This window comes from Chaetodon trifascialis, chromosome 10, assembly GCF_039877785.1.
Source record: "Chaetodon trifascialis isolate fChaTrf1 chromosome 10, fChaTrf1.hap1, whole genome shotgun sequence".
NCBI lineage: Eukaryota > Metazoa > Chordata > Actinopteri > Chaetodontiformes > Chaetodontidae > Chaetodon > Chaetodon trifascialis.
This window is the reverse complement of record NC_092065.1, coordinates 7,365,333-7,389,254: the sequence shown is the minus strand read 5'-3', so window position 1 is coordinate 7,389,254 and position 23,922 is coordinate 7,365,333. Positions and strand designations below refer to the sequence as shown.

Sequence of the window (23,922 nt, the reverse complement as noted above, 5' to 3'; positions counted from 1 at the left end):
AGAACAGAGGAAAAAGAAAAGAACTGCTAGTGTTGTTTTTACAGCTAAATATAAACCAGAAAAATCCCCCAGAGGATGCAAGTCATAGCTACAGATCAACTGGAATCTCCTCTAGTGTCTTTGAGCTATCCTCCAATTAGATCAGTGTATCATGTCCTGGCATGGCCCATCACTCTGTGTTGACAGCTCCGTGACTCTGGGAGACCCTGTGAAATTTATCTGTGCAGTCAGTCCCAGCCAGCTAGCAGGTTTCCCCCTCTGTCCTTTCAACAAGCCCAAGATGGTTTCTGTCCCCAGTGACCACAAGGGAAACAGAATTCATCACCAATTCCTTCTGTAGGTTTCTGATACCTCACAGAGGAACATATGGCTCGGATAAAACTCTCAACACATCCAACAACTCACTTGACGGACGGAGTCCCCAGACATGGGTTTGCGATAATGACGCCTGCTTTACTGTTCCTCTGTGGGGGCAAGAGGATCCATTTTTATTCTAATTGGGCTTTAGTCAAATCAAGTGAAGAACTGAGTGGTGAATATTGAGACTGATGAAGGGCTTCGTGGCAGGGAAGAGCTGAACAGCCAGTGACAGTAATTTACGATTCATTTCTTGCGTTTGAATTAGCTTTTTTTTTATCTTTGAGATGAGCATGCCTGGGGACTAACAACAACAAAAAAAAAAAAGAACAGATCTGCAGTATAAGATATTTACCGGCATTCAATGCGTTTTCCTTGACCATGAAAGTTCGTTCTTTAGCTTGGAGAACTTGTTGGAGGACTCTGAAGTGATAAAAAGCCAGAGCTTTTATCTGCATCGCACAGTCAGTCTTCCTTGGCAAACTTTTTTCTTATTTCAAAGCATCATCCAAATAATCTGACAGTGGTAGCTTTTCACCACTTCAAATTCATCCACCAAAAAAATAATCTCTTTCTCCAATTATGATATAAAGCAAAATAAGACTCAACCACATCCAGAAATCCAAAGTGTTATTCCAAACAGCCTCACTGGAAGCTCCAAAGCCGGCTGTCATAGAGAGGGGAAAGATTTGATATCATCTATCAGACACAAACCTCCTTTTTGATGTCAAAGGTGTCGGGGGAGGGCGTTTCCAGAGCTATTCAGCCATCCGACAAGCACTTCTGCAGAGGCATACTTGACTGCCTGCACTCTTCGACCATGCTAACAGCTCTGTGAGACTAAAGATATAACATTAACCATCCAGCTGTTGACATCTGAGTTTAGCTTGTTAGCATCCTAACATTTGGTTTCATGTTTATATTTCTTTTTTTCTTTCTGGTGCTATTGTTATTATGTGTGTACAGAATGTCATGTCAAACCATCCAGTAGTTGTTATTTGCAGGTGCTACAGGACAAGTCAGGAGGATTCATCATCTGGGAACCATGAATGTCTAATCGTGACTGAAGGGCAATCCATCCAATAGGTATTGTGATATTTTAGTCTGGGCTAAAGTGATCTGAGCCCCGCTGTTAGCTTGGCTAAAGATGCAGGATATGCTTAATCAGTCACATAACTAGCACAGCATATCCTGTTCATCACGTCCATCTACTTTCCAGCCAGGATATCAGGAAACAGCTACAGCAGCGGGACTGTTTGATTTGTTGTGTATTAAATTTGGAGAGAACTAATGAAAACATTTGGCAAACAGTAAGATTTGTACAGAAATGTAAGCAGAGTGGATCAGTCCCTGATGAGTGGTGGCTATCCTGATTATTTCAGCTTCAGCTTCAGCTTCAGCTGCAGCCACAGTTAAATCTGGGAAACAAATCCATAGGCAGCGTGGGACTGTAGAGCATTTGTACTTGTCTGTGTTTGCTTTCATACAAATATGGCAAGTCAAAGTGACTTTCTTCTTGTTTTGGCTCAGGCTCTATATGTTTGTGCACTCAGTCAATCCTGCATATTTCTGGAAGCTGACAAACAGAAAGCAGTTTACACTGCAGAGATATGATGTAAGTATCAAGTAAACACTTTGCACTACACTTGTGCATGTATTTTTCCAATACTCACTGCGTAGACTGAGCAATTGCATGCTACTGTTTTCTCTTTGACAGAAAAAAATCTTTCTCCACAGAGGTCTCTTTAACAGTGCAATGAATTGTGCAGACATTTTTGAAGCCATTTGGAGAACGCAAGATCATTGAAAATACTGCACACTAACACGTTTTTTATCAGTTTAAACTCTGCTCGCAAGTAAAACTGACTTTTCTCTGTTGCCTTGCTTCACCAGCCACAATCACAATGATATGTGTGGTCATTAACGGTGAATATAGGACAGGCAGTGAAGTGGACTCCCTGTGGGTCCAGGCATCTGTTGCAGAGGGTTCAGCACTGCCATGGAAAATTGAACATTTAGGAGCCAGCTGGAGGACCAGTCTGCCCTGCTGTGCCACCACTACTCAGGTGCCCACTGGCTCTATGCCACCACCAGCTAGAAGCCACTGGACCAAAGCAGGCCAGATGGTGCCCTTGCCAACCTATGAGCAGCCACTGCGAACTGCCCACTGTCCACTGCCCGTGTCCCCTGCCCTATCATTCAACTCAGGGATGAGTTTGGAGTCCGGATAACCTGAGGTAAAAAGTTTTTGGAGGGAACGAGGAGCAGAAAAAGCTCAAGTGAGCGGCGAGTGTGTTGGAATATAAATGGGCCCCATTACGTTGTGTGTTTGTTAATGTAAGCAGCTGCGAGGTAGAGTCTGGGAATCAGTTGGTAGGAGAGAGACTGCTCCACGGGGAAATAAAGCCATCTCCAGGCTGAACTCATTTGTCCGTGGCTGTGAACTGATAGATAATTATATTAGGAGCTTTAAGTGCTCTTCTGCGATACAAGTATTAGTCCTATCTCCAGAGGCAGAGAACAAAGTAGGGAGGAGAGGAATCTGTGTGCTACAACAGGGACAGTCATTGCTCTGCATCCAAATATGTAGATGTTGAAGTACATACCACACAAGGGGCCTTAATTAAAATCCAAATCATGGCACAACGCTATTAGTATTGGATCAATGAAACACATAAATCTGAGTATTCTTATTCAATTTACAGAATCAATCAAACCCTCTATATCACGCTTCGGGAAGCGTCAGAATTTTGGCGACCAGGGAATGAGACTCAATGATCCTTCTCCAGAATATTGGACCTTTAATATAGTTCCTGAGCTAAAGTGATCCCAGCCCCCCGTTCTAATAAGGCAACCTAAACGGTTTATAAGTTGTAACCAATGGCTTTGTTGATTGTTATCACATTTGCTCTTAATAAAAAGTGTTTGTAAATTAAGTATTATCCTTTAATAAAGTCATAATTTAGAAATTATAAACCCTTTCTAGCAGATACATGAGAAAGTGCTTTAGAAACCTGATAAAAACTTGACACAGGACCAGATATTCACAGTTACAAGTACAATTAAATGAGTGCTTACTGCAATAAATCCAACTGTCAGGACGGTCATGATGCTCAGTCTTTGTTGAGTCTGTTGTTGAATTCAACTTTGTCACCATTTTGGGTGTATTTTGTGCTGCTGCTGCTGCTGAGCTGTATTGCATTACACAGAGAGGTGTTGGACAAAATAATAGAAACACAAATCAACAGCACCACAAAAGCTGGAACAGCACTCCTCTATAACAGCTTCAACAACAAATTAACATCATAACCTTCATGAAGGATTCATTACAGGCCTGCTGTTTTACACTGCATTAATTTAGGGAGGTGTCCCTAATAAACTGGCAATTCAGGATAGCATTCAAACAAAAAAGCCAAAGACAGGGATTAAATGTAAATGGAAATACTTTATTTCACTATTACACAATAACAAGCCGGAAAAGAAAAAAATTACAAAAAAGAGAAATGGAACAAAATGCTACAAAGCACCACATAATATAGACGACTCATAAATGTGGCAACGGAACCTTATGCTAACTGCCTTTACTCTATCTAAGGTATCATCATCATCATCATCACTGAGAATTTAGAAATCAGCAAAAATGTTTGGACATCAAGCACAGTCATGCCAGTAATAGTAATATCTTACAGATTCATGTAGCAATGGTTCGGAGTGGGGGACGGTGATCCTTAAAGGTTCACGCTAAGTGGTGAGGCAGAACAGAGAGAGTGGGTTCGAGGGAACTGTAGTCCTTCATCTGTTTGGTATGACATAGGTTTGCATTTGGTATAAAGAGGAGTTGAGGAGGCAGACGCGGGTCACAGAGTGTTTGCAAAACCCTCTCCATGCTTGACATGCGTGAGGTGCCAGGTGGGTGTGGGTTACCAGGCAGAACATACAATAAGAGCTAGAAATCAGTACCTGAAGGTTAAATTTGTCTGTTTGACATTGTATGAATTGTCCTGACTAGTAGCCCTCGCTCACCTGGTTCAGCAGGCTGAAACAGATCCTACACAATGCAAACACTGTTTGACCCACACCTGTGAGGAGGACGGTGAGGAGACAAAGGGGTGGTGTTACTTTTTTTTTTACATGGAGAACACTGTACAGGTGCCTTCAGATCTGCCAGGACTAAAGGCACATGGGGTCCACTGAGCAACAGATGTGTCCGTTCTGAAAATGAGAGGAAAGAGAAGGCGAAGAGACTCATGAGTGGATTATCGTCACACTTAAACCTCGAGCAAACTCCTTTTGAAGCTCAGCAGATAATATTTTCAGGTGGCGGCGGTGCTGCAGCATACAGACTCAGTTTGGCATTTAGAATTCCTCTGGGTGTCATTTTGGCACCAAGTGATCCAAGAGGGCGACACTCTACGGAGAATACAAATGCCAATGGTCTCATTGCGCTGTAAACTTGGGCGACTCCCTGAATCGCTAAAGGTTTGCAATGGGCAGCGTCACCAAACCGACCAAAACTGACGGAAGAGAAAGCAGCTCTGTTCAGAAAAATTAAATCCATGTTCATGCATTTGAATTCAGTGTAAATGTTTTCTTTTTAAAGATCGCATGACGACATTGAATATTTATCATCTGTATTTATGTTTATGTCCAATGAGAATGGCTGCTATCATTTCCTGACAGGCGAGCTGGGAGAAAATATTCCATCCTAGAAACTCAAAGGGAGTCAGTCTTGGTGGATTAGTCCTAAAGCTGAGGCAAACAATTTATGCACACAATTGGTAATGAAGAGGATATTCCCCTGCATGGTTTTCTTCCTCTGTGATTGTTCGGTGCAACAACACTTAAAACAAAATCTTGTGGAGAGCAGCTTTCTCCACCTGATTTACTAGAACCAATTATGCGACTTTCTCTCAGTTTCCTTCACAGAATATCTGAGGCTCTATATGTTGGAAGCACTGCGTCTGCAGACAGTTCAGCTTGTTGAACACAATGCAGAGGAGAGAGCAGACTGCGACTCCCTGCTGCAGCTGAGGCAGAGGCCCGGAGACGAGGGCCGGACAGATGTTTTCTCAGCATGAGATTCTGTTTCAGTTCATCTTTATGAGAGGAATAGTTCAGCACTTTCAGAGGGCTGCTTTCTTGTTGGTAGATGAGAAGATTGGTATCAATGTCATATGTGTACATTAACCAGCAGCTGGTTAGCTTATCTTAGCATAAAAACAGGGAAACAGGGCTCTAGGAAGTTGTTAGCCCCAGTTAAGAAATAGTTTTGCACAAAAACCTTGCAAACTTTCACATTTCAGTTTTTATATCAACATAATGAGAGAGATAAAGTGTTAATTAGCAAGCTGTTGAGGTATATTTTGTTACCTGTGCACAGAACCAGGCTAGCTGTTTTACCGTTTCCAGTCTTTATGCTAAGTTAAGCTAAATGGCTGCTCATATTTAGCAGACAGATGTGTGAGCCGAATCAATCTCTTTAACGAGTGTGCACACTTCCCATAATGCTGAAGTCCTGCTTTAAAGAGGAAGTAATAAATTGTAAATTGGACACGGCGATCAATGATGATATCAAACGCAGACATGTGAAAGCCAAGTCGTCAAAAGGAGCTTCATATCTTATTTGTTATACTCTCTGCTCTTTATTGTGCTTTTGAACAAAAACACGCAGCAGCTGTCACATTCTTAGCAGAAATATAACAGAACTCTGTCTTTTCTATGTGCAAAAGGTTTTGTGTGCGCAGAACAGAATCAGCAGCTGCATCAACACCTACAGTACCAACATATTTACCGCCACGTGTGATAAATACAGCCACGAGGTGTTAAAGATGCACAAAGTGCTTCCACAATGCAAACTCTGGACCACAGCGTACAGCACTTTTCATTCTGAAACAGCACAAAGAATTCTCAGTCTCCAAACTGTTTTCCTCTGTGCCTTGTCCGCCGCTGAACTAGTCAAACTGTAATTTGCCGTCTCGAGGCTGCTGGCGGGGCTGGCGCCTTACCTTGCACTGGCACAGGGTGCACTCGGTGCCATGTTTAATCCAGGAGGAGCCGCTGAAGCGTGAGATGCTGTGCTCGTCCGTGCACGTCTTGGTGATGTCGTTGCGGATGGTGTCGGCCTGGCAGGGGTCGGTGACACAGCGGGGACAGCACTCGCCCTCAGGCACCACGGTAAATTCGCAGTCCACGGGCGGGCACGGCAGAGGCCAGCAGTCCACCTGCCCCTGCTGCGGAGGCGAACAGAGACAATTTGAGATTGATAGAAAGAGGAGAAAGGGGGAGAGCAAGTTCAGAATAATCTCTGCAAATGCACTCTTGGATTTTACAGGCCTAAACAAGTTATTCATGCAAATACACACATTTCTCCTGACGCTGTGTATTTGCATGCCAGAGGGAGCGTCGCCTCTTGATGAAAAAAAGTTGTTAAGGTACCAAGAAAATATAGATGAGCAGAGCAATCTTCCAACACAGTCAGCATCTTTTTCCATACTGTAGAGGTAAATGCTCCAGCTTTTTAATTGACTTGTTCTAGTCCCCCTCTCTCTCATTGTTGTTCCCATATTAATCTCACAGCAAACGTCCAGCACTGAGAGCTTTATTGGATTCCTCTTGCTGCCATCGTCTGCTGGCCTGAGGAAACGGGTCATATATACTGTATTTTGGCCAACGCCACACGTCCCACCTACTGCGTGCTATATCATTCTGGCCTGACCCACTTCTGCTTACGCTGTCATCCCTGAGCGTTTCTGCTCCGCGACCACTCGGGAATGAAATATGAGCCCAGACTGTATATGTTTAACGCACAAGGAGACACAAAAGGCGTACACACACATAAAGTAACACGAGGCTCGATGCAAGTGTCCCACTGGGGATATTTAATATCGCTGAAAATCGTCTGGCTCAGCATTTTAGAAACGTTGTAGTAAATTAGGCCTGCTGTAAAGCACAGGCTCACGCGGTGCTAATGCCCACTCCATGCTTCCATGTAGTGTGTAAACATTTGAAGTGGGAAATCCCTCCCAACTCTGCTCATAGCCAGAGGGAGGGATTGAATGTAGCCTCAGGTATCTGTCCCACGCTGCGATGAGGGCCACTGTCATCTTTGTCTGTTTATGCAGATGTGGCCTATGATCACAAAGGAGAGAGAGATTTGCCATACAATCAGCTTTTATTTGCCTTTCACACAGAGCAGTGTGGCATGCAAACTTTATCAGGCTAAAACTGAAGCCGCTCTTTGCATTTCTTTGTGATATTTCAGAAGGTTATTATTCAAATCTGGCGTGCGGCGTTCACAGCATCTCCCTGTAATTTAACCTCTTTGTTTTTACACGGTTGGATGTAAGGATTGACTGCACGTTACAAAATGCCTCCGGGAGATTAAAACTAGTGACATTTATCTTTGCCTGGGAATTAGCCTGCAGCAATCGCAATCTTTCTTCCGTCCACCTCGACCTAAAGTACAACCTATGGCTATGGCAACCGCACTCCTTTGATCTTCTGGCGATTTAACAAGATAGCAAATGACGAGCGGCCCACGTGTGCACGTTCTGCAAAGGCCACGCGCTTGATTTCAAATGACTGCACGGGTAGCGGGAGACAGATTCACATCTTGGTCTTGGGAGAATGTTTTGCCCATCTGCCTGCTGTCACTGTGTATTTTAAGGCTCCTGCTGAGCCCGGACAGCCATGGCTCTGCTAAGTGTAGCAGCATTCAAGGTTCATTTCACGTCCCTGTCACGCTACTGGAGCTCCTGTACGCTATCGCACACCAGCTTTCTCTCTCGCCCTTTCAAGTGCTGCTCTTTATACTGTGCGGCTGGTGGTCCTTTGCTCTTCGTGTATGTCTCTGTGCATCTTTAATTGAGTGTGTTTTATGTGTGTGTGTGTGGATGTATGGATGCATGTGCAGCTGTGGTGACAGGTGTGTCTACATTCTCAAACATGAGTGCATGTGTGTTTACACGTTTCTGCTCTGTACACACTTGTGTTTGTATACTGTTTGTGTGCTCTGGTGCCGCGGCCGGCGTGCCTGCATTCTCAAACCTGTTTGTGTCTTTTTGTGTCAACATATATAAGCGCCGACAGTGAGCACAGCCTCAGCCAGAGTGAAGCCAAGCGAACCCATTTTCAGCCGACTGTGCTTCCCCGCTGCCTCTCAGCTGAGCGGTGATTTTTAAGCTCTTCTATAATGGCTCGCTGTAAGAAATCCAAAAAGCAGCCCTCAGGTTCGGGCATCAGGACAGCATTACAACGGCGAGGAGGGGAGGGAGGAAATGACATTGCTTTTGCTACTCAGACTGTAAATCTGTCAGGCCGGAGCCAACTTACATTAGCAGCAAGTCCAATCTTTAAAAGCAACAACAAGAAGGGACAAAAGAAGAAGCAGTTGTAAAGTGCTTTTCTGAGATCCACAGTGAAGATGATTTGTGAGCCGCTGAACAGGAGTGACACTGGTGTGGGTGTGCGGCACAGCTGAATGTGGGTGAGACAAGACGGTGGGGTTGAATGTAAAGCATGACATTTGCATTTAATGTGCATATGGGTATGTGGTGAGAGGGGCATCGCGGGTCGGATTTATTGTTTCTGTCAGCTTTATTGGGAAACGCTTATGAAAAGCTTCCCTGTTGTTTGAACGGCAGCGTGGCGCAAAAGGTCGGCACGCGCAGAAAATAATGCATACATCTGACTGACTCGTGCGGTGAACACAGTGTTATTTTGTTTTGCATGACAAACAGGACTGTTTGCAGAGGACACCCCACACCGCAAAAACACACAAGCCAGAAATACTCATCAATCAACACGAGTGCACGCTCTCAAAGCTCACAAAGACGACTCACGGCGTTACACCCTCCCACTCTCAGAGCGCACACGCGTTTTCTCCTGTTCTGTCAACCTTGGAAGTATCCTTCAGTGAAATGCATAACTCCATCACAGCAGACAACAGTGCAGAGGGTCCTTTGAATCCTTTAAAATTTCACTAATCACTCACTCCCTTTCTTCTGCCACCAGATGAAAAGCAATCTTCGTTCTATCCTCGCTGCAACCTTCCTATTCACCTCTTAATCACCCTCCACAAAACTTCTCTCCTTGACTTTCTTTACAGAGCACATCTCTCATTCACGAGCATTTCTATGGAGACCGCAGTGTTTGTTACGTGTGTTGTGTGGGCACCGTGGCACTGGAATGAACGCATATGTTGTTTTAGCTCTCAGTGTGACCGGCTGGATAAATTCCTGCGGTGTAAATTTCGTGTGGCGTGTTCGTGTGAGAGGCCCCCGCTCACCAGGCACTGGCACTGCTGGCAGTTCTCCACCCACGTGTCCCCGCTGCCGTAGGTGAGCAGGCCGTTCTGGTGCAGACACTGGCTGCTCAGTCGAGGGTCGCACTCGGGGCAGCAGAACAGGTCGGCGTTGGGGTTGTCGCAGTCACAAACCATCCTGCGGCACATCACCTGGCCAGCCTGAGCCGGGGGGAGCGAAAACACTTATATCACATGAGCGCTATTAAACATTGAACACAGGCGTGAGCACGCATTTACATGCATGCATAGACAAGGCCATTTGTTTGATGGGGTCATCAAACATGCAGGTGATAATAAATATAGTAATAAAGGCCACGTAGCCTGTCCCCAGCAACTGCTCTGAAGCTGCATTTTATGGTTATTCAGTTTTAGCTTGTACTGTAGGAAAGACACCAGATTGAAATATATTTTATGAATACTGATGCACAGTGGTTCTTCAGGAGTTCCTTATTCATCACTGTGGTGTTTGAAGAAGTGCTACTTGGCTGTCTTATTGTCACAGTGATTTAAGCTGCCTTCCACACATACGGGAGCTGCTGTGGGTCTGAATTCAACTCATTACCTTTGTCACACAGTTCTCTCCTACTTACATCTGCCACCACTAAGCCATAAAGGAAACAGCTGCAGTAATGTTCACTCTAGACACAATGTTGGGCAGAAACATCTATTTTATTTCAATTAATCGATTTCTTTTAAAGAAATTAAGGCAAAACATCTTTGGTTGCAGCTTCTCAAATGTCAATATGCTGGTTTTCTTTAAAAAAAACAAAAAACAAAACATAAATTGATGCATAATGACAATAACTATTAGCATGTATGCATGCTATGATATACATGAAGGACAAAGGATATGTATAAACCACAAGAAACTCAGCAGTGACTTAATAGGATGAAGAGGCCACTTGTTTCGGCTGCAATCTTACGATGCTTCTTTATTTTTGGGTGCATTTTTATGCCTCTATTAGATGACTGTCAGCGGGGATATGAGAGTAAATGAGGGAGAAGGTCGGACACGAGGCAGGGACATTACATTCACCAAGGTGCCCCTAATCTTAAGATTCTTATTGGCACTTTTAGCCATGATGACAATTTCATTAGTTAATTGATTAATTCTGATCCTGTAACCCACTTTGAGTTATCTGTTTTCATATTTTTAGTCTGTCACAGTTTTCACTGCCTATTTTAGCCAAGACACTTTTAAAATGAGATGTTCAATCTCAACAAGGCTTTCCTGATTATATATAAATAGATAGAGCGATTATAGATGAAAATGAGTCTTTATGAGAAGAAACAATTACACAGTTTGTGACAAATAAAAACTGACATGTAAACATGCAGGTTTGTCACTGCTCAAATTTATTTTCAGATCTAAGTAAACATTTTTCTTTATCGCTTCACTTAGGATTCTGGATCGCTTCAATGCCCAGAAACTGCAGCGATATCTAGAGTTTCTGTAAATTGATTTCCCCCCTGCCAATCAAATAGCAGTATTTTAATTTTTGAAATGTCTTAGAAATAGCGACCCCGCTGACAGATGCACTGATGTGGTTGACCCCACCTATCTGGCGCTCCAGGCAGATTTGAACAATAAACCAGTTGCATGTTGCATGACCTCGGTCTGGATGCATCCCACTCTGTGTCTTTTCTGTGATGTTTGACCTTGGTTTCCCCCATCAGCTCTCCATCTAATATCCAGCTGTGTCCGCCCACCTCCAAAACAATAACATGTTTACTCCTTTTGCTCCCTCAACCGCTCAATACATCTAATTTTGACAGGCAGCTCCTCAATCTCTCAAATCAATTAATATGACTCATTTAATTAGGGAGCCATTTCTGCCCTGGTCCTTTGTAATCAAATGAATAATTTGCAGCTTGATCATTCACTACCGACACTAATCCACTATAATCACCTTCCACTACTGCCAGACACTTGGCATTAGGTTGAGTGAGACGCTGAAATGCAAAGTATGACTGGACCGTGACCTGATAATCATGGAGAAAAAAATGTGTTTAGGATGATGGAATGAGTTTTCTGGATCCACTGTTCCCAGACGTCTTGTCACTCTGGTGTCAGAAATCAATCAAAACAACGACATCAAAAGCCTGAGTCACTCTGACAGACCTTTAAAAATCACCACATACAATATAGCTCACACACTTTAATTAAATTGCACATGACAAAGGCATCACTGTCATTGTCAACAGCACTGTCACATCAAGGTTTATTGTGCCAGCGTTTCCAGTTGCATTCACTTTTGCCTCTTTCCATATCGACCCAGTATCCCAAACATTTATTTTCAAAAAGACAAAGAGTGAAGATTTTCATTTTTTGGGACCAGTTTGATTCCTCCTGTAGAAATCAAGCACACCAGCGTCATATCATATTTTAAAGGCCCGTCACATCCGAACGTGGCAAAGTGAGAGTTTACTGTTTCATCACAGTTACAGACGGTCCGGAAGCTAGCTTGCCAGCTACATGGCTAGTTAGCGCAGTAGTCAGCTGGGTTGCTCATGAACTAGAAAGAGTACAAGTCAAGTCTGACAACGCATTGAAGACAAGGTTTAACTAAATAAACTTTCAGTTTTTGGTGTGCGACAAACCCTTTGTTCATTTTTTACTCTTTAACTTAACCCCGCAGTAACTGACTTTTGGGATATTTGGGAGCAGCAGACACAAGCTGTGAACAGATATATTATCAGCTTAGAAAAGTTGACAGGGGAAATGGTTGCTTATTCACATTTCCAGCAGACACTGAATAACACTCTCTTACTGTACCTTGTGCAGTACATTTTTATCTTACTCTTATCATACTCTTCATTTTATTTACCATTTGGCACATACACTTTCCTATTATTATTAGTGGTATAGTTATGTCACCTTTATAGTAGTTTTTGTAGTTCCTAGCTTGTTTGGGTTTGTTTTTTTTAAGTTTTTTAAGTATTTCATCCTTCTTTCTATCTGTGTGTTGGGCAATATGTGCTGCAAGAACACAATTTCCCTGCAGGGATCAATAACGTTTTCTGAATCTGAACTACCATTAATCTGATGTGACTCTCCTTTTAGCTCTTTTTTGGTCTCTACTAACTCCTCTTCAGCGGCTAAATGCTCCATTAAGTCAACCTATCAGTCGCTACATTTTGGGTTTATCACTGCAAGCAACCCCTTATATTACATTACATTAGCCACCAGTCATCACCCATTGTTTAACTTAGGTTTTTTTCCCAAAGATATAATGAACGAACATTTGTTTAAGACATTTTGGACTTTGGACTCAACACTGAACATGAGAAAGCTTCTTAACAGTTTACTTCACTGCACAAAGTGAATCGGCTGATTGTGGCAATTTCATTGAAATTAATTGAACATTGGCGTCATGAATGTCCATGTCACTGGGTCACAACACTATCATCCCAAAGGTGGCGTGAAATCAGCCCTTCGTCCATCATTACGTGTCATGCCTAATTTTCAACTCATCAGCCGGTGCACCCCTGTGCGTCAGTATTTTTCAAAATGTTACTGATTGGTTCAAAGGGAGCGGTTTGGTTACAGGACAAAACAAGGTGACATTTGTTGCTGATTGGCCCTGTGGGGGATGGCATCATTCATAGGGGAGAACAGGTTTTCCGTCGCTTTGTTATTCTTTGTCTAGACACTTGGATAGTGGAGAGCGAGTAAACAACGAACAGAAAATGCAATCACGGGCCAGTCGGATGTAGTAACAGACAGACGGAACATTATTGTCAACTATTTATGGCACTGGGTGCATTTCCTGTGTTTCTATCAGCCTCTCTATCTTTGTTTTATCATATCCATCTCAACACTTGTCTACCTCTGTGTGTTTCATCCCATCTATCTCCCTCAGCTTTGGCTCTTCCCTCCTCTCTTTGTCTCCGCATCCATCTTCTGTTTCTTACCTGACAGGAGCACACCGAGCACCTATCGCTGTCCAGCACCCAGATCTGCCCACTGTGCTTGACCTTGTTGTCATGGATACAGTCCCCGGTGCAGTTGTGGCCGTGTGGGCACCGGCAGTCGTAGCCCCCCTCCAGGTTGAAGCACACTGTGTCGTTGGCACAGGTGTTCCTCCCCGTCTTGCATTCATTAATATCTGCGAGGAGCACGAAAAGAGATGACATCATGCATATGCTCAGTGCAGGTAACACGGTTCACGCACAGCTTGTGGAAATGGGGATTTTTTTTATAATTACAAGCCTCATAATGTTTGCCACAGTAACATGGTGAGAAGGTAAACCACATCTTTGTCTTCTTGACCAAGGCATGCTCCGCTCTCTGCACCTGCACGCTGCTCACACGTCAGCGTGAGAGTTTCAAATGCAGCTGTAAAATGTAGTGTTTTTTAGGACTTGGGGGAAACATGCAGTACACAACTGTAATGTAACCCAGAAACCTACTTTCAGTCAAATTATAACTTTGCTTTGTGAAACCCAGACAGGTTCTTTTTTTTTTTTCTTTGAGAGTGCCTTTAATGTGCTTTTCTCCCTCCTCTCCTGACTCAGACTGACAGCCAAGATGGGGTCAACGAGTGGAGCAGCGCTAGCACTATTGTTACAGGCGATGCTTCGATGTTACTGTAGATTGAGGGTTTCTATTTTGACAGCTGACACTTCTCCTGACAGGCGGCATCAGAGAGAATGTTCCAGAAATGAACATGCTGCAAAAAGCAAACTGAGGGGTTTTTTTGGAGGAAAACACACTGATAATGACATGCCTACCCAATCACACCATTACTTACACAAGTGTAACAAAGCATCTTATAAAACAAAAGTTGAGTCAGTTTCAAATACAGGTGACTCATATAATCCGAGTTCTGCTTCATTAAAAGGCACTGTTTCACTGCTTCCTCCTGTACCTTGGACCACTAAACTCTGACGCTAGCAATCGAAGAGAAGACCTTTACATCTGTGATGGGGCTGAGATGTGAAATCGAGAGCCATTCAATGGAGATTTTCTGGGTTTTTAATTTCTCTGGAGCTATTAGATGCTAAAGGCTACAAACCAGCACCAAAACCTCATTTGAGTGAATGATATTCTAAAATCTGAGGGAAAAGCAAAAATGAAGAAAGATGTACAGTATTATCTAAAAGGGCAGTGGGAGAGAGCAGACCTCTGCCAAGGCCAGTAGTTGGCTTTTCTATGATATGGAAATCTGCAAGCACAGCCACAATGTATGTCTGGATTTCAAAAGCTATTAGAACTATGTCAAAATATGGTCGTGCCCAGCTGAAGCCTCATTATCTCAGCTCTGCATTTATTATGAACTTCAGAACTGGAAATTGTTCACAAACTGAATATACATTTGTAAAACCAGAAATCACGTTTCCATAGCCACGTCTTAGTTTGAGAAAACAGACTTGTATTAGTTCTCCCGTGAAACCACCGTCCATGACGCCTGCTTTCTGTGTGTTTGAGCAGCTACATGTGCGACCACCGCAGAGGATTACTGGTACCTGTGAACACGGACTGCGATACGGAGTCATCACATGTCTACAATTGGCTACGTTTTATCAGTATTGGATTTTACTGCCATCTACTGGATTTTAAGATGTATAGCATTTGCTCTGACAGCCAAATGTCGTACCTTGCAATGTTAACGAAGGTAAAAAATGTAAAAATGTATCCCTCCCTGATTCAGATTGGGCGATGCTACACCTTCAACCAAGAAGAAACACGACTTCAAAAGCTCAAAGACACATTTTAAAATGTACATTTTGGACACAATTTAACATTCAGATTTAAGAAAAATAATTTCAGGCTATAAAATTTTTTTTCAAGGCAGGAAAACTTTCACGATGTCTGTTGTTTTCATTTGACATGTCCCAAAACCCCACAAATTCCTGTTTCCCATTCCCATTTTTCACACCTGAGTGTTTTCGTGAAAAATGCTTCCTGTGTCACACATGAAATAAAAAAATCTCATCCCTCTGACTTCCTCCACATTGAAACTTTTTTTTTTTTTTTTTTTTAACAGGTTTCCTATTTGTGTAAATAGAGCGAGGGCGGGCCACTCACCTACACACGATTCCCCATTGGTGGAAAACAAGCCGTTGTCATGGTAGCCATCACGACACTCACAGTGGTACCAGCCGGGCAAGTTGACACAAGTGGATTTACTATCACACTCGACAAAGCCGTCTGCACACTCATCAATATCTGAAGAGAAGACAAGAGAGGAGCAGTGAGACACCCATAGATCGTCACGGTGGCGTTGGTTTCCAAATCTGCTCCACACTGAATGGGCTATTGAGCCCCATCCTTGCCTGGTAGCCATTTTCATCACTGACTGCTTCATAATTGATAAAACAACGTGTCGAGCATTTGACTGAATCCAGTCCGCAGGCTCTATTGATCGAGCGGTCGTTGCATAGGTGGAGAAGGACATCTGTATCAATAGAAGATACGAGCAAATGAATGAATCTAATACAACAAGCCTATTCTTAGAAGGCAGAGATCTGACAGGCTTAGATTTTGAAAGACTGAGTTAAAATCCTATGCAGCCTAATCCCCCGACAAATGCAGGCAAACATGTAAATTCAGAGATGTGTGTGCACTTTAACTGAACTTGCATGGACATCAGGAGTTCCTATAAGGTGATGTACAAAGAAGTTCTGCAAAGGTCTTGGACACAATGACTGCGAACACATCCTGTGGGTGGTTGTCAATAGATGGAGCTGATGTTTGTTTTCACAGAGCGCCACTTAGAAATATCCTTGACTCTGCCCTCCTCCTTCAGCAACAAAAGACTTAGATTACATGCTCTGACTTTCTTCTCTCTGTATTTTACTCCCCCCCCGTCATTTTTTATTATCTGTGTTACCTTGTCCCTCTTTTTCGCTCTCTAGCTCATTCAGCCCTTTCATTTCAACGAGCAAACCCTGCTACTTTCCTGCACACATCAACCAAGAACAAATCCAATATAATTTTCCACAATGAGCATACAACAGAGAGAGAGACAGATCGCTCCGATATTTTAGCGAACATTTAATTAAACTAAGGGCCGAGGCCCACACGAGAGAGGAAATAAAGCCTGTTATTACATAGTAGGGCTAAATATGTTAGGCCCAGACATGCACTGTGATTAAATGTGTCTGCATAGCCAGTGATGGCTTTTTTATGATTGTGCATGATGCATGATGCTCTGCTCTCATTATGAAAATGGCAGTGTGCCGTGTCTGACCTTCTCCATGACTGCCTGCAACAGTATCCCCCATAGAGCGACAGGCAGCCGGGCTCATGGTCCCCCACCGCCCAGGCGGTAATGGGATTAAGATCTATTGGCTAATGAGCCCACAGCCTTTTAATAGAATTTCTGCAGCAGATTAACCGTTGATCAAATGTCCCGCAGATTAGGGCTTTATCTATTTAAAAATTACCCGCATTTGTCTGAACAGCAGGTTTGCTAAAAAAAAAAAAATCTACAGTACATTCCCATTTTCCGTGTTTCACGCTGTCCAGGTTCAAACAGCTCTCTCTCGCGGCGTGGCAGACTTTAAAGCGAAAGCTCGCATTTCACTAATTACATCAGTTTGGTGAGAGCAGAGCACCTCATTTTCTCCCCTTAGGACAGCAATGCTGGGTTAAAAGGACACTGCTTAAAAATCACGAGTCTACAGCAAATAGTATAATTAGCCTATCTTTGAAAATTAATAGAAATTCTCCCCACTCCTGAAGAGAAATATCCAATGCTCTTTGCTGCCTATGAATTTCAGCGTGATAAAAGCACAGGGAGCTTTTAGAGGGAAAAAAGGTGCATTGCCAGTGCGTTAAAAAAAAAAAATCAAGCTGAATTTGTTTGAATCATCCTCTTCTTCCCAATACGGCAGTATGAAATTGTTCAAAGTACAAGTGAGCAGTCATATACTATTTATAACAGACACTGCTGGTGAAGTCTAAAAATATGCAAATGGGTTATTTTCAGCCAGTTTCATTCAGGCTTTTCAAAACTCGACTGTCTGGTTACACCCTCCACAAAAAGATTCATCGTTTTCTGTTTTATCTCAGCCAAACTTGTCACCTGCAATTATGGCACGACGCGTCTCGGCCCGCTGTTACTTCAACTTTTTAAAGCGCTGCGGTGTTTTAGGATGGTGAAACTCACTGCTGTCGCACCTTGGAATTGACAAGATTGAATGTGTGAGGTGCAGCAAGGATACAACATGCTTGCAAAAGTCTCGGCTTCTCTTTTATCATCTTGCATAAATGATAATGGAGGATCATGGTAATTATATCGTCTGCAATGACAACCAGACAAGGGCGCTGCCTGGAAGCTCCGTCTCTCCTGAAACACGAGGCTTTTGCTTCTGTTGAATCATAGATGTGGATGGCGCAGTATTTTCACTTGTTAAATCATGTCATGTTTCTCTTCTCCCAGCTTTGAAAAAAAAAGACGACACATACAAAATAAAACTTTCTGTCTCCATCACCTGGAGAGGTCAAGCCCACGGAAGGACAGTCATTTTGAAGTTATCTTGCTGACTGAAAATACAAGGAAACTGACAGAGAAATGCCTCCACGCAGAGAGGAGGAGGATGAGCTCGATGAGTAGGAGGAAGAAGAAGCAGGAAGAGAAGGAGGAGGAACAGGCGAAGGAGGAGGAAGAGACACGATGAGACAGACTGCAGTTATCCTGCTCATTTTCCTGAGTGGCAGCCTGGAAACAAGGGCTCTATTAAGGCAGCTCTCGGAGGACAAAGTGAGGAACAAGCGGACGGACTTTCCTCTGCACCCTCCTGGGCTTGTTATGCCGCTCACCCCCTCCTCTTTTTCTTCATCCTCTGCCTTCACCTTTCCAGGTGTCCTTTATTCACCGCCTCTGTCTCGAAGCTGAGGCACAAACGGAGCTGCCCTCATCGTGGCCCTTCCTCATCCCTGCAGTTTTTGCCTCTCTTTGTGCTGAGAAGAGGCAGAGTTTGGACTTTAGTCCGGCCTGCCCTCGTCTCTTCATCCCGCCCTTTCATTGTCCCTGCTTCACTTTGCCCCGGCTGCCTTTTCCGATCCTGCTCAGGTACAGGTCTTGCTTTTTACCCCTTATTCTTCTTTCCTGTCGCTTCTCTCCCCGTGTTGTTTTCCTTCTATGACTGACAGACAGTCCTCAGGGTCGGGATGCGGTTCTGCTGCGTTGCATCACTCAGTGCAAAACCTGCCACATGTACATCTCCTGTACAGTAACCTAATTCAAACTGATTTCCATTTCCATAGAGGTCTGACAGGCTCCAGGAGAAATCATTCAGAAACAGCTCTGAATCTCAGCTCACCCTCTCCCCCTGTTGCCAAGTCAGATGTCATTTGACAGTAAGTGGATTTTAAAATGGGCTGAATTTGTCGTGTCAGATCACGTTTAAGATGACGGCTGAAGAAAGCCTGCAGACCCTTTAAGTCAATAACAATGTGTACAAAGCTTTTATTGGCCTGCGCACGACACAGCGATAAGGTAAGAAATGGATTTCAGCTCGCTGCTCTTTTATGTACAGTAAAGTGTAATTGAGTGATTGTCACTGGTCCTCAGTCTTCATTAAGAGAAAGAGCAAACTCAAATAATCAATCATTCATCGCGAAGCCCGAGGCAAATTGAGTTACACACTGGGTTCCTGAAGATGAAACAGACACTGAAACGCAAATCCATATCTGCAAGCACTTGAGTGGGAGAGTGGATGAGTAATCATGGTAAATTGGAAACAAGCCTTGTGAACAATCGGTAGCTGCGAGCACATACAGAATGCAATCACTCTGCCTCACTATGGCTGAAGAATTCCTCCACCCTTTAAAGTACAAAGGGAATAACAATTTGTAAACTGCTTTATGCTGTCAGAAACATGTAAAAGTGAGTCTCAGAGTGATTGTTTCAGTTCGTCAGAAATGCTCCTTTATTCTCCAAGTCTCTGAGGGGGAGGACAGATGTGTGTTTGATTGACAGCTGGGCCAACAGGGACAGACATACAATATAAACAAACTGCTACCTGTACCTGCCCACACTTATAGATTATAACCCAAGGAGCTGTGTTTCCAGCTGCATTTCAAGCCGCTCTGATCAATATCTTTGTGTTAGCAATGGAAAAAATAACCATGTGCAAATGTTGCTCATGGTGACGAACCCAACTCTGCATTTTTTCCTCAGCTCTTTGAGCGCTGCAGCACCTTTTAGCTCAAAAGTTTTGGCTCATATGGCTGCAACCTTTCTTCTTAGGCTCAGTCTCACTGTTCATCTCAGTGCTTAGCAGCAAAAGAGTCCGATATTTCTCCCAGGAGGTGGTGGAAACCAAAACAGATGTCAAAAGAGATTGAATGTTGCTCGTGCAGTGGTCAGGTAGCCAGAAAGATGGCAAATGAATGCTAAAGTTGCTAAGACGTTTACCGCATCAATGTTGTGTTTACAGCACGGATGTATACATATGACTGGATATGGCAGCTCCGTTCATTCATATGCATGTTGCTCAGCGGCACATGAAGGCAAATTACCTCCACCTCCCGCTGAAAAGACATTACCTGCATGAATGCATACTGCGCACCCATGGGGACTTCTGCCGGCCGAACTGGCTAACTTCCGGTTTAGCCATCCAAACTTGAACGGGGATGCAATGATTTAATCGTGCAGCTTCAAATGTTATCAGCCTGAATGGATCAAACACACAGTTTGCCACCATGTCAGAGTGGCTTCAAAGCCCGGCACACTTCCTGGTTTGTAGCTTGTGGAGCTGCCCTTAAGTGCCCAAAACACCAATTATGCAGGTTTAAATATAAAGATGACACCATTTACATTTGACATTTGCACGTCAATGTGCCACAGCTGTCTTAGTAATTTGGACGCAAGCCTGTAAAATTATGTAAGCAGAGCACTTTTTACACTGTTGATAGTTGTTCGGTGGCTCATTCAGCAAGCCTAGGTGCAAAATGAGGGACACATTAGCTTGAAAGCTAATATGGGTCACGGTTCAAAGCCTCGTTTTTTGTCATTCAGCAGGCTGCTCTTAGTCAGTGTCACTGTCAGTCAATAATAGACCCGAGGCTGTTAATGCTTTACGCAAATACAGTTTAAAGTGTCTACCTGCAAAGAATTTACCCACAGATAGACGAACGACGGTGCTCTGGCTGGTATGTGCACATACATGCATAGATGCACATGGAGCAATCTATATTACAGACTGTTCCATCGTGAGAGAAAAAAAAATACATTCTCCTAATACTGATTTTCACAGAACATGTAATTTACAGAGCACATCTGTGTGCTGCAGCAATTTAATTTCCATTGGCCTTTAAAGAACTGTAGCTGTCCAGTCCCCCAGTGCTCCCAGTGTTGCACTGCAGCAGCTACAGCGGCGAGCTATCCCTGGGAGATGTGTCATTTAGGTAGAAGCAGCAGGTTGTGCTCAGCTAAACGACAGCTCCGGCCATTAGCAGGGCCTAATTAAGACACACTAATTACGGGTGATGGAGTGAGTGCTTTGTGAGGCCGTCTCTAAATAAATAATGAATACATAATCACTGTGCTTAAACAAGCCGCTTGAGCTTTAACAGTCACAGGCCCCCGGGCCTTGTGGGTAAAGCGTGGAACAAAGGAGCAAGAGAGGGAGAGCTGCAGCGATGCATCATGGGAGCTGTCAAGGGGGTGAAAAAATTAATATGGTTTTAAATATTCACTACCTGTGCCTGAGTGTCGGGTGGGAGGCGCCCAGGGGAGATTTCAGCGATGATGAGGTTGTGATGTTTTTCTTCTTCATTGTGTAATGCTCACTGTGGCCCTCGCTGTTTGAAATTACACAACAGCAACGCATCAACAACTGCTAGCAACTCCTCTGCGCAGTTTAACCTGGACCGGCCTGTTTTCATGCACATCTCTACAGGTTCGTATTCACCTGCCCGTCAGTATCCTGCTATTTATCGTCCTGCTTGTGCGACTCTGCTGCTTTGTCTTCAGTCTGCAAAGTTTCCGTCTGTCTAGTCTCTTTTTTTTGTTCGTCTACAACTCTGACAAGCTTCCAATCAATGTAAATGAGGTCTGAGAGAACAAATTGTTTGTCTGGCCCCGTTCCGCTCTCCATCCTGGTCGATATGCCAGCGTGACCTCAGGGTCTTCACTCCTTCTCTTGCTGCCTTCAAAGTTTCCTCGTGAACTCGCTGGCCATCCGCTGGTCTCCTCCCATCCCCCTGCTCTTCTTCACTGCTATTTTTCCTCTTACATTTTTACATCTCTCTATAAATCACCTTCTTTTAGCTCCGCTTTCTTCACCCCCTCCACTTTCTCCTTCTGTCTTATCTCCTCTCATTGACTATTACCCAATAATTAGGTATCGTACTTCCTTCACATCTCAGCTGTGTGACCTCTTCTAACTTTGGTTTTCTCTTCCTACCCTCACTTACTTTCCTTCTCCTTTTCCTCACAGAAAAGGCTGCAAAAACCCATTGAATATTTCATTGGGCATACACAGATTATGGAAGCTCTGATGAAAAGGTGGCACTTCACTCATAAACAGGATGTTTCCCTCTTTAGATCACTCCTCTTTGTGAGAGTATCGCTTTAGAAGAAGTAGTGCACTGGTAAATTATCAAGTAGAGAAAATGAGAGTTTTTCCTACCAATAAAACACCAATTTAAAGTGTAGGTGTATTGCACCAGGGCTCCCTGATGGTGCTCTTGAACATAACCCTGCAGGAGTGTGTAGGAGTCACAAATCTAAACTGCATCATTAACACGAACATAAAAATCTTTTATCTCTCTCCTTGTCCTTAAAGATCACTGTTGATGCTAAAGTAGCCTCAGTGTGATTCAGCACTGCTGATTAAAAGTGCTCGTGAGGACATGAGACCGCAGACGAATTGAAAGATGAAAGGGAGAGGTGTCCGTCCGCAGCATCTGATCAAATGCTCTTCTCCCTTGAGGAGCCCACAGCATCCTTTGAGAAGCTTGCAAGAGGCCACCCGAGGACAGCAGAGACGGCCATTAGTTACAGAACTGACAGCGTAGTGACAGAAAATTTTAACTGGTGGCCAAGCACCCTAACAAGCTTAGAGGAGCTTGAAAGGAGGAGATAATGAGCTGAAAATAAAGGAAATACAAAGGCTACCTCCCTATTCATCTTATAGGAACTCTTCAGCAATTCGGTCCATAAACACGCAAAACAGAAGGAGATGTTCACAGATGTCATGTCCAATTATTTCAAGTATGGGCTACAGGCTCCTAAAAATCTTTACAGTCCCGGGCCTTGTTTCCTACAACATGATCGTAAAGGCCTTGTTACAAACCTTATTTTCCAAAAACATCATGAGACACTCTATCGAGTAGATTACAAGGTCCTCCTTGCTGCGACATGATTGATTTAATCTGTTCATGGTTTTATTTAGCCTATATTTTTATCAAGACCCCTGTGATAACCTGTGTAGAAAGTGCAACATGAATGTAGATCGTTAAATGCATAAATTAAAAGCCCTATAGGTGAAGACAGGGAAAACAAATGAGCAATGATGATAACCTGCATTTCAAGTAAATATTTATTTGCATCAAATGGGCATGAATGTGGAATAATGCATAATAATATCAGTGTATTACCATCAGCATTCTCTTCTTCATTGATTATGCAAAGGCACCCAGAGCAATGATATCAGTACTTCACGACAATGACTACACTTTGATGGACAGAGGTCTCATCCTTATTTTTCAGTGCATCCTTGAAGTAAAGGGTTTTTTGCTCATGTATGTGGAAGCCGACACTTTCAATATTATATTAATCTCATCTTCCAGAGTTACCACTTCTACTGATTTATCTTATCTTTTGTTTTCTCCTCTTATTCTACTGCATTTAGTCAGATCCTTTTTTTAAATTATTATTATTGACACAATTTGAAGCTGAATGTGGGTTTAAGTGCAACATGTAGTAGCTCATTTTTCTGAAGTACACAAAGTTCACTTTCTTACATGTCCGCCCAGTAACATGTATTATGAAATGCTTCAAGCTTGAAGCTCTAATTGGTGACTTTAGGTTAGGCTACATTTTCATGAAGCTTTCAAGTGCATCGCTTCTTCCATTTATGCTTTGCATTTTCTACATCTTTAGTATCTGTAATCGTTTATGTTGAGTTACTTTACGTTGTACCATACACCAAGTGCACTGCCTCTAAAATTGATTTTTATTAGGGAAGGAAGCAAACAAGGCCTTGGGCCATACACTGGGCATCCTCTGCTTCTCTGCATGAATGTTACGAGAAAAAAAATTACTTGCAGCATAAACCATAAAAAAAAAAAAAAAAACAGA

At 43.3% G+C, this 23,922-nt stretch overlaps 1 protein-coding gene across 1 annotated transcript in view; it reads right to left on the bottom strand.

The window, feature by feature from the left end:
• Positions 1-3,782: 3,782 nt before the first annotated feature.
• LOC139337358 (protein kinase C-binding protein NELL2a-like) overlaps positions 3,783-23,922 on the bottom strand; it is an 80,495-nt gene continuing 60,355 nt past the window's right edge. The window contains exons 16-20 of the mRNA XM_070971901.1: positions 15,693-15,833; positions 13,577-13,770; positions 9,644-9,820; positions 6,363-6,587; positions 3,783-4,569 (exon numbers count right to left, since the gene is read on the bottom strand). Of these exons, the coding sequence (XP_070828002.1) occupies positions 4,528-4,569; positions 6,363-6,587; positions 9,644-9,820; positions 13,577-13,770; positions 15,693-15,833 (779 nt within the window). The 3' untranslated portion in view covers positions 3,783-4,527. The remainder of the gene's footprint in view (positions 4,570-6,362; positions 6,588-9,643; positions 9,821-13,576; positions 13,771-15,692; positions 15,834-23,922) is intronic.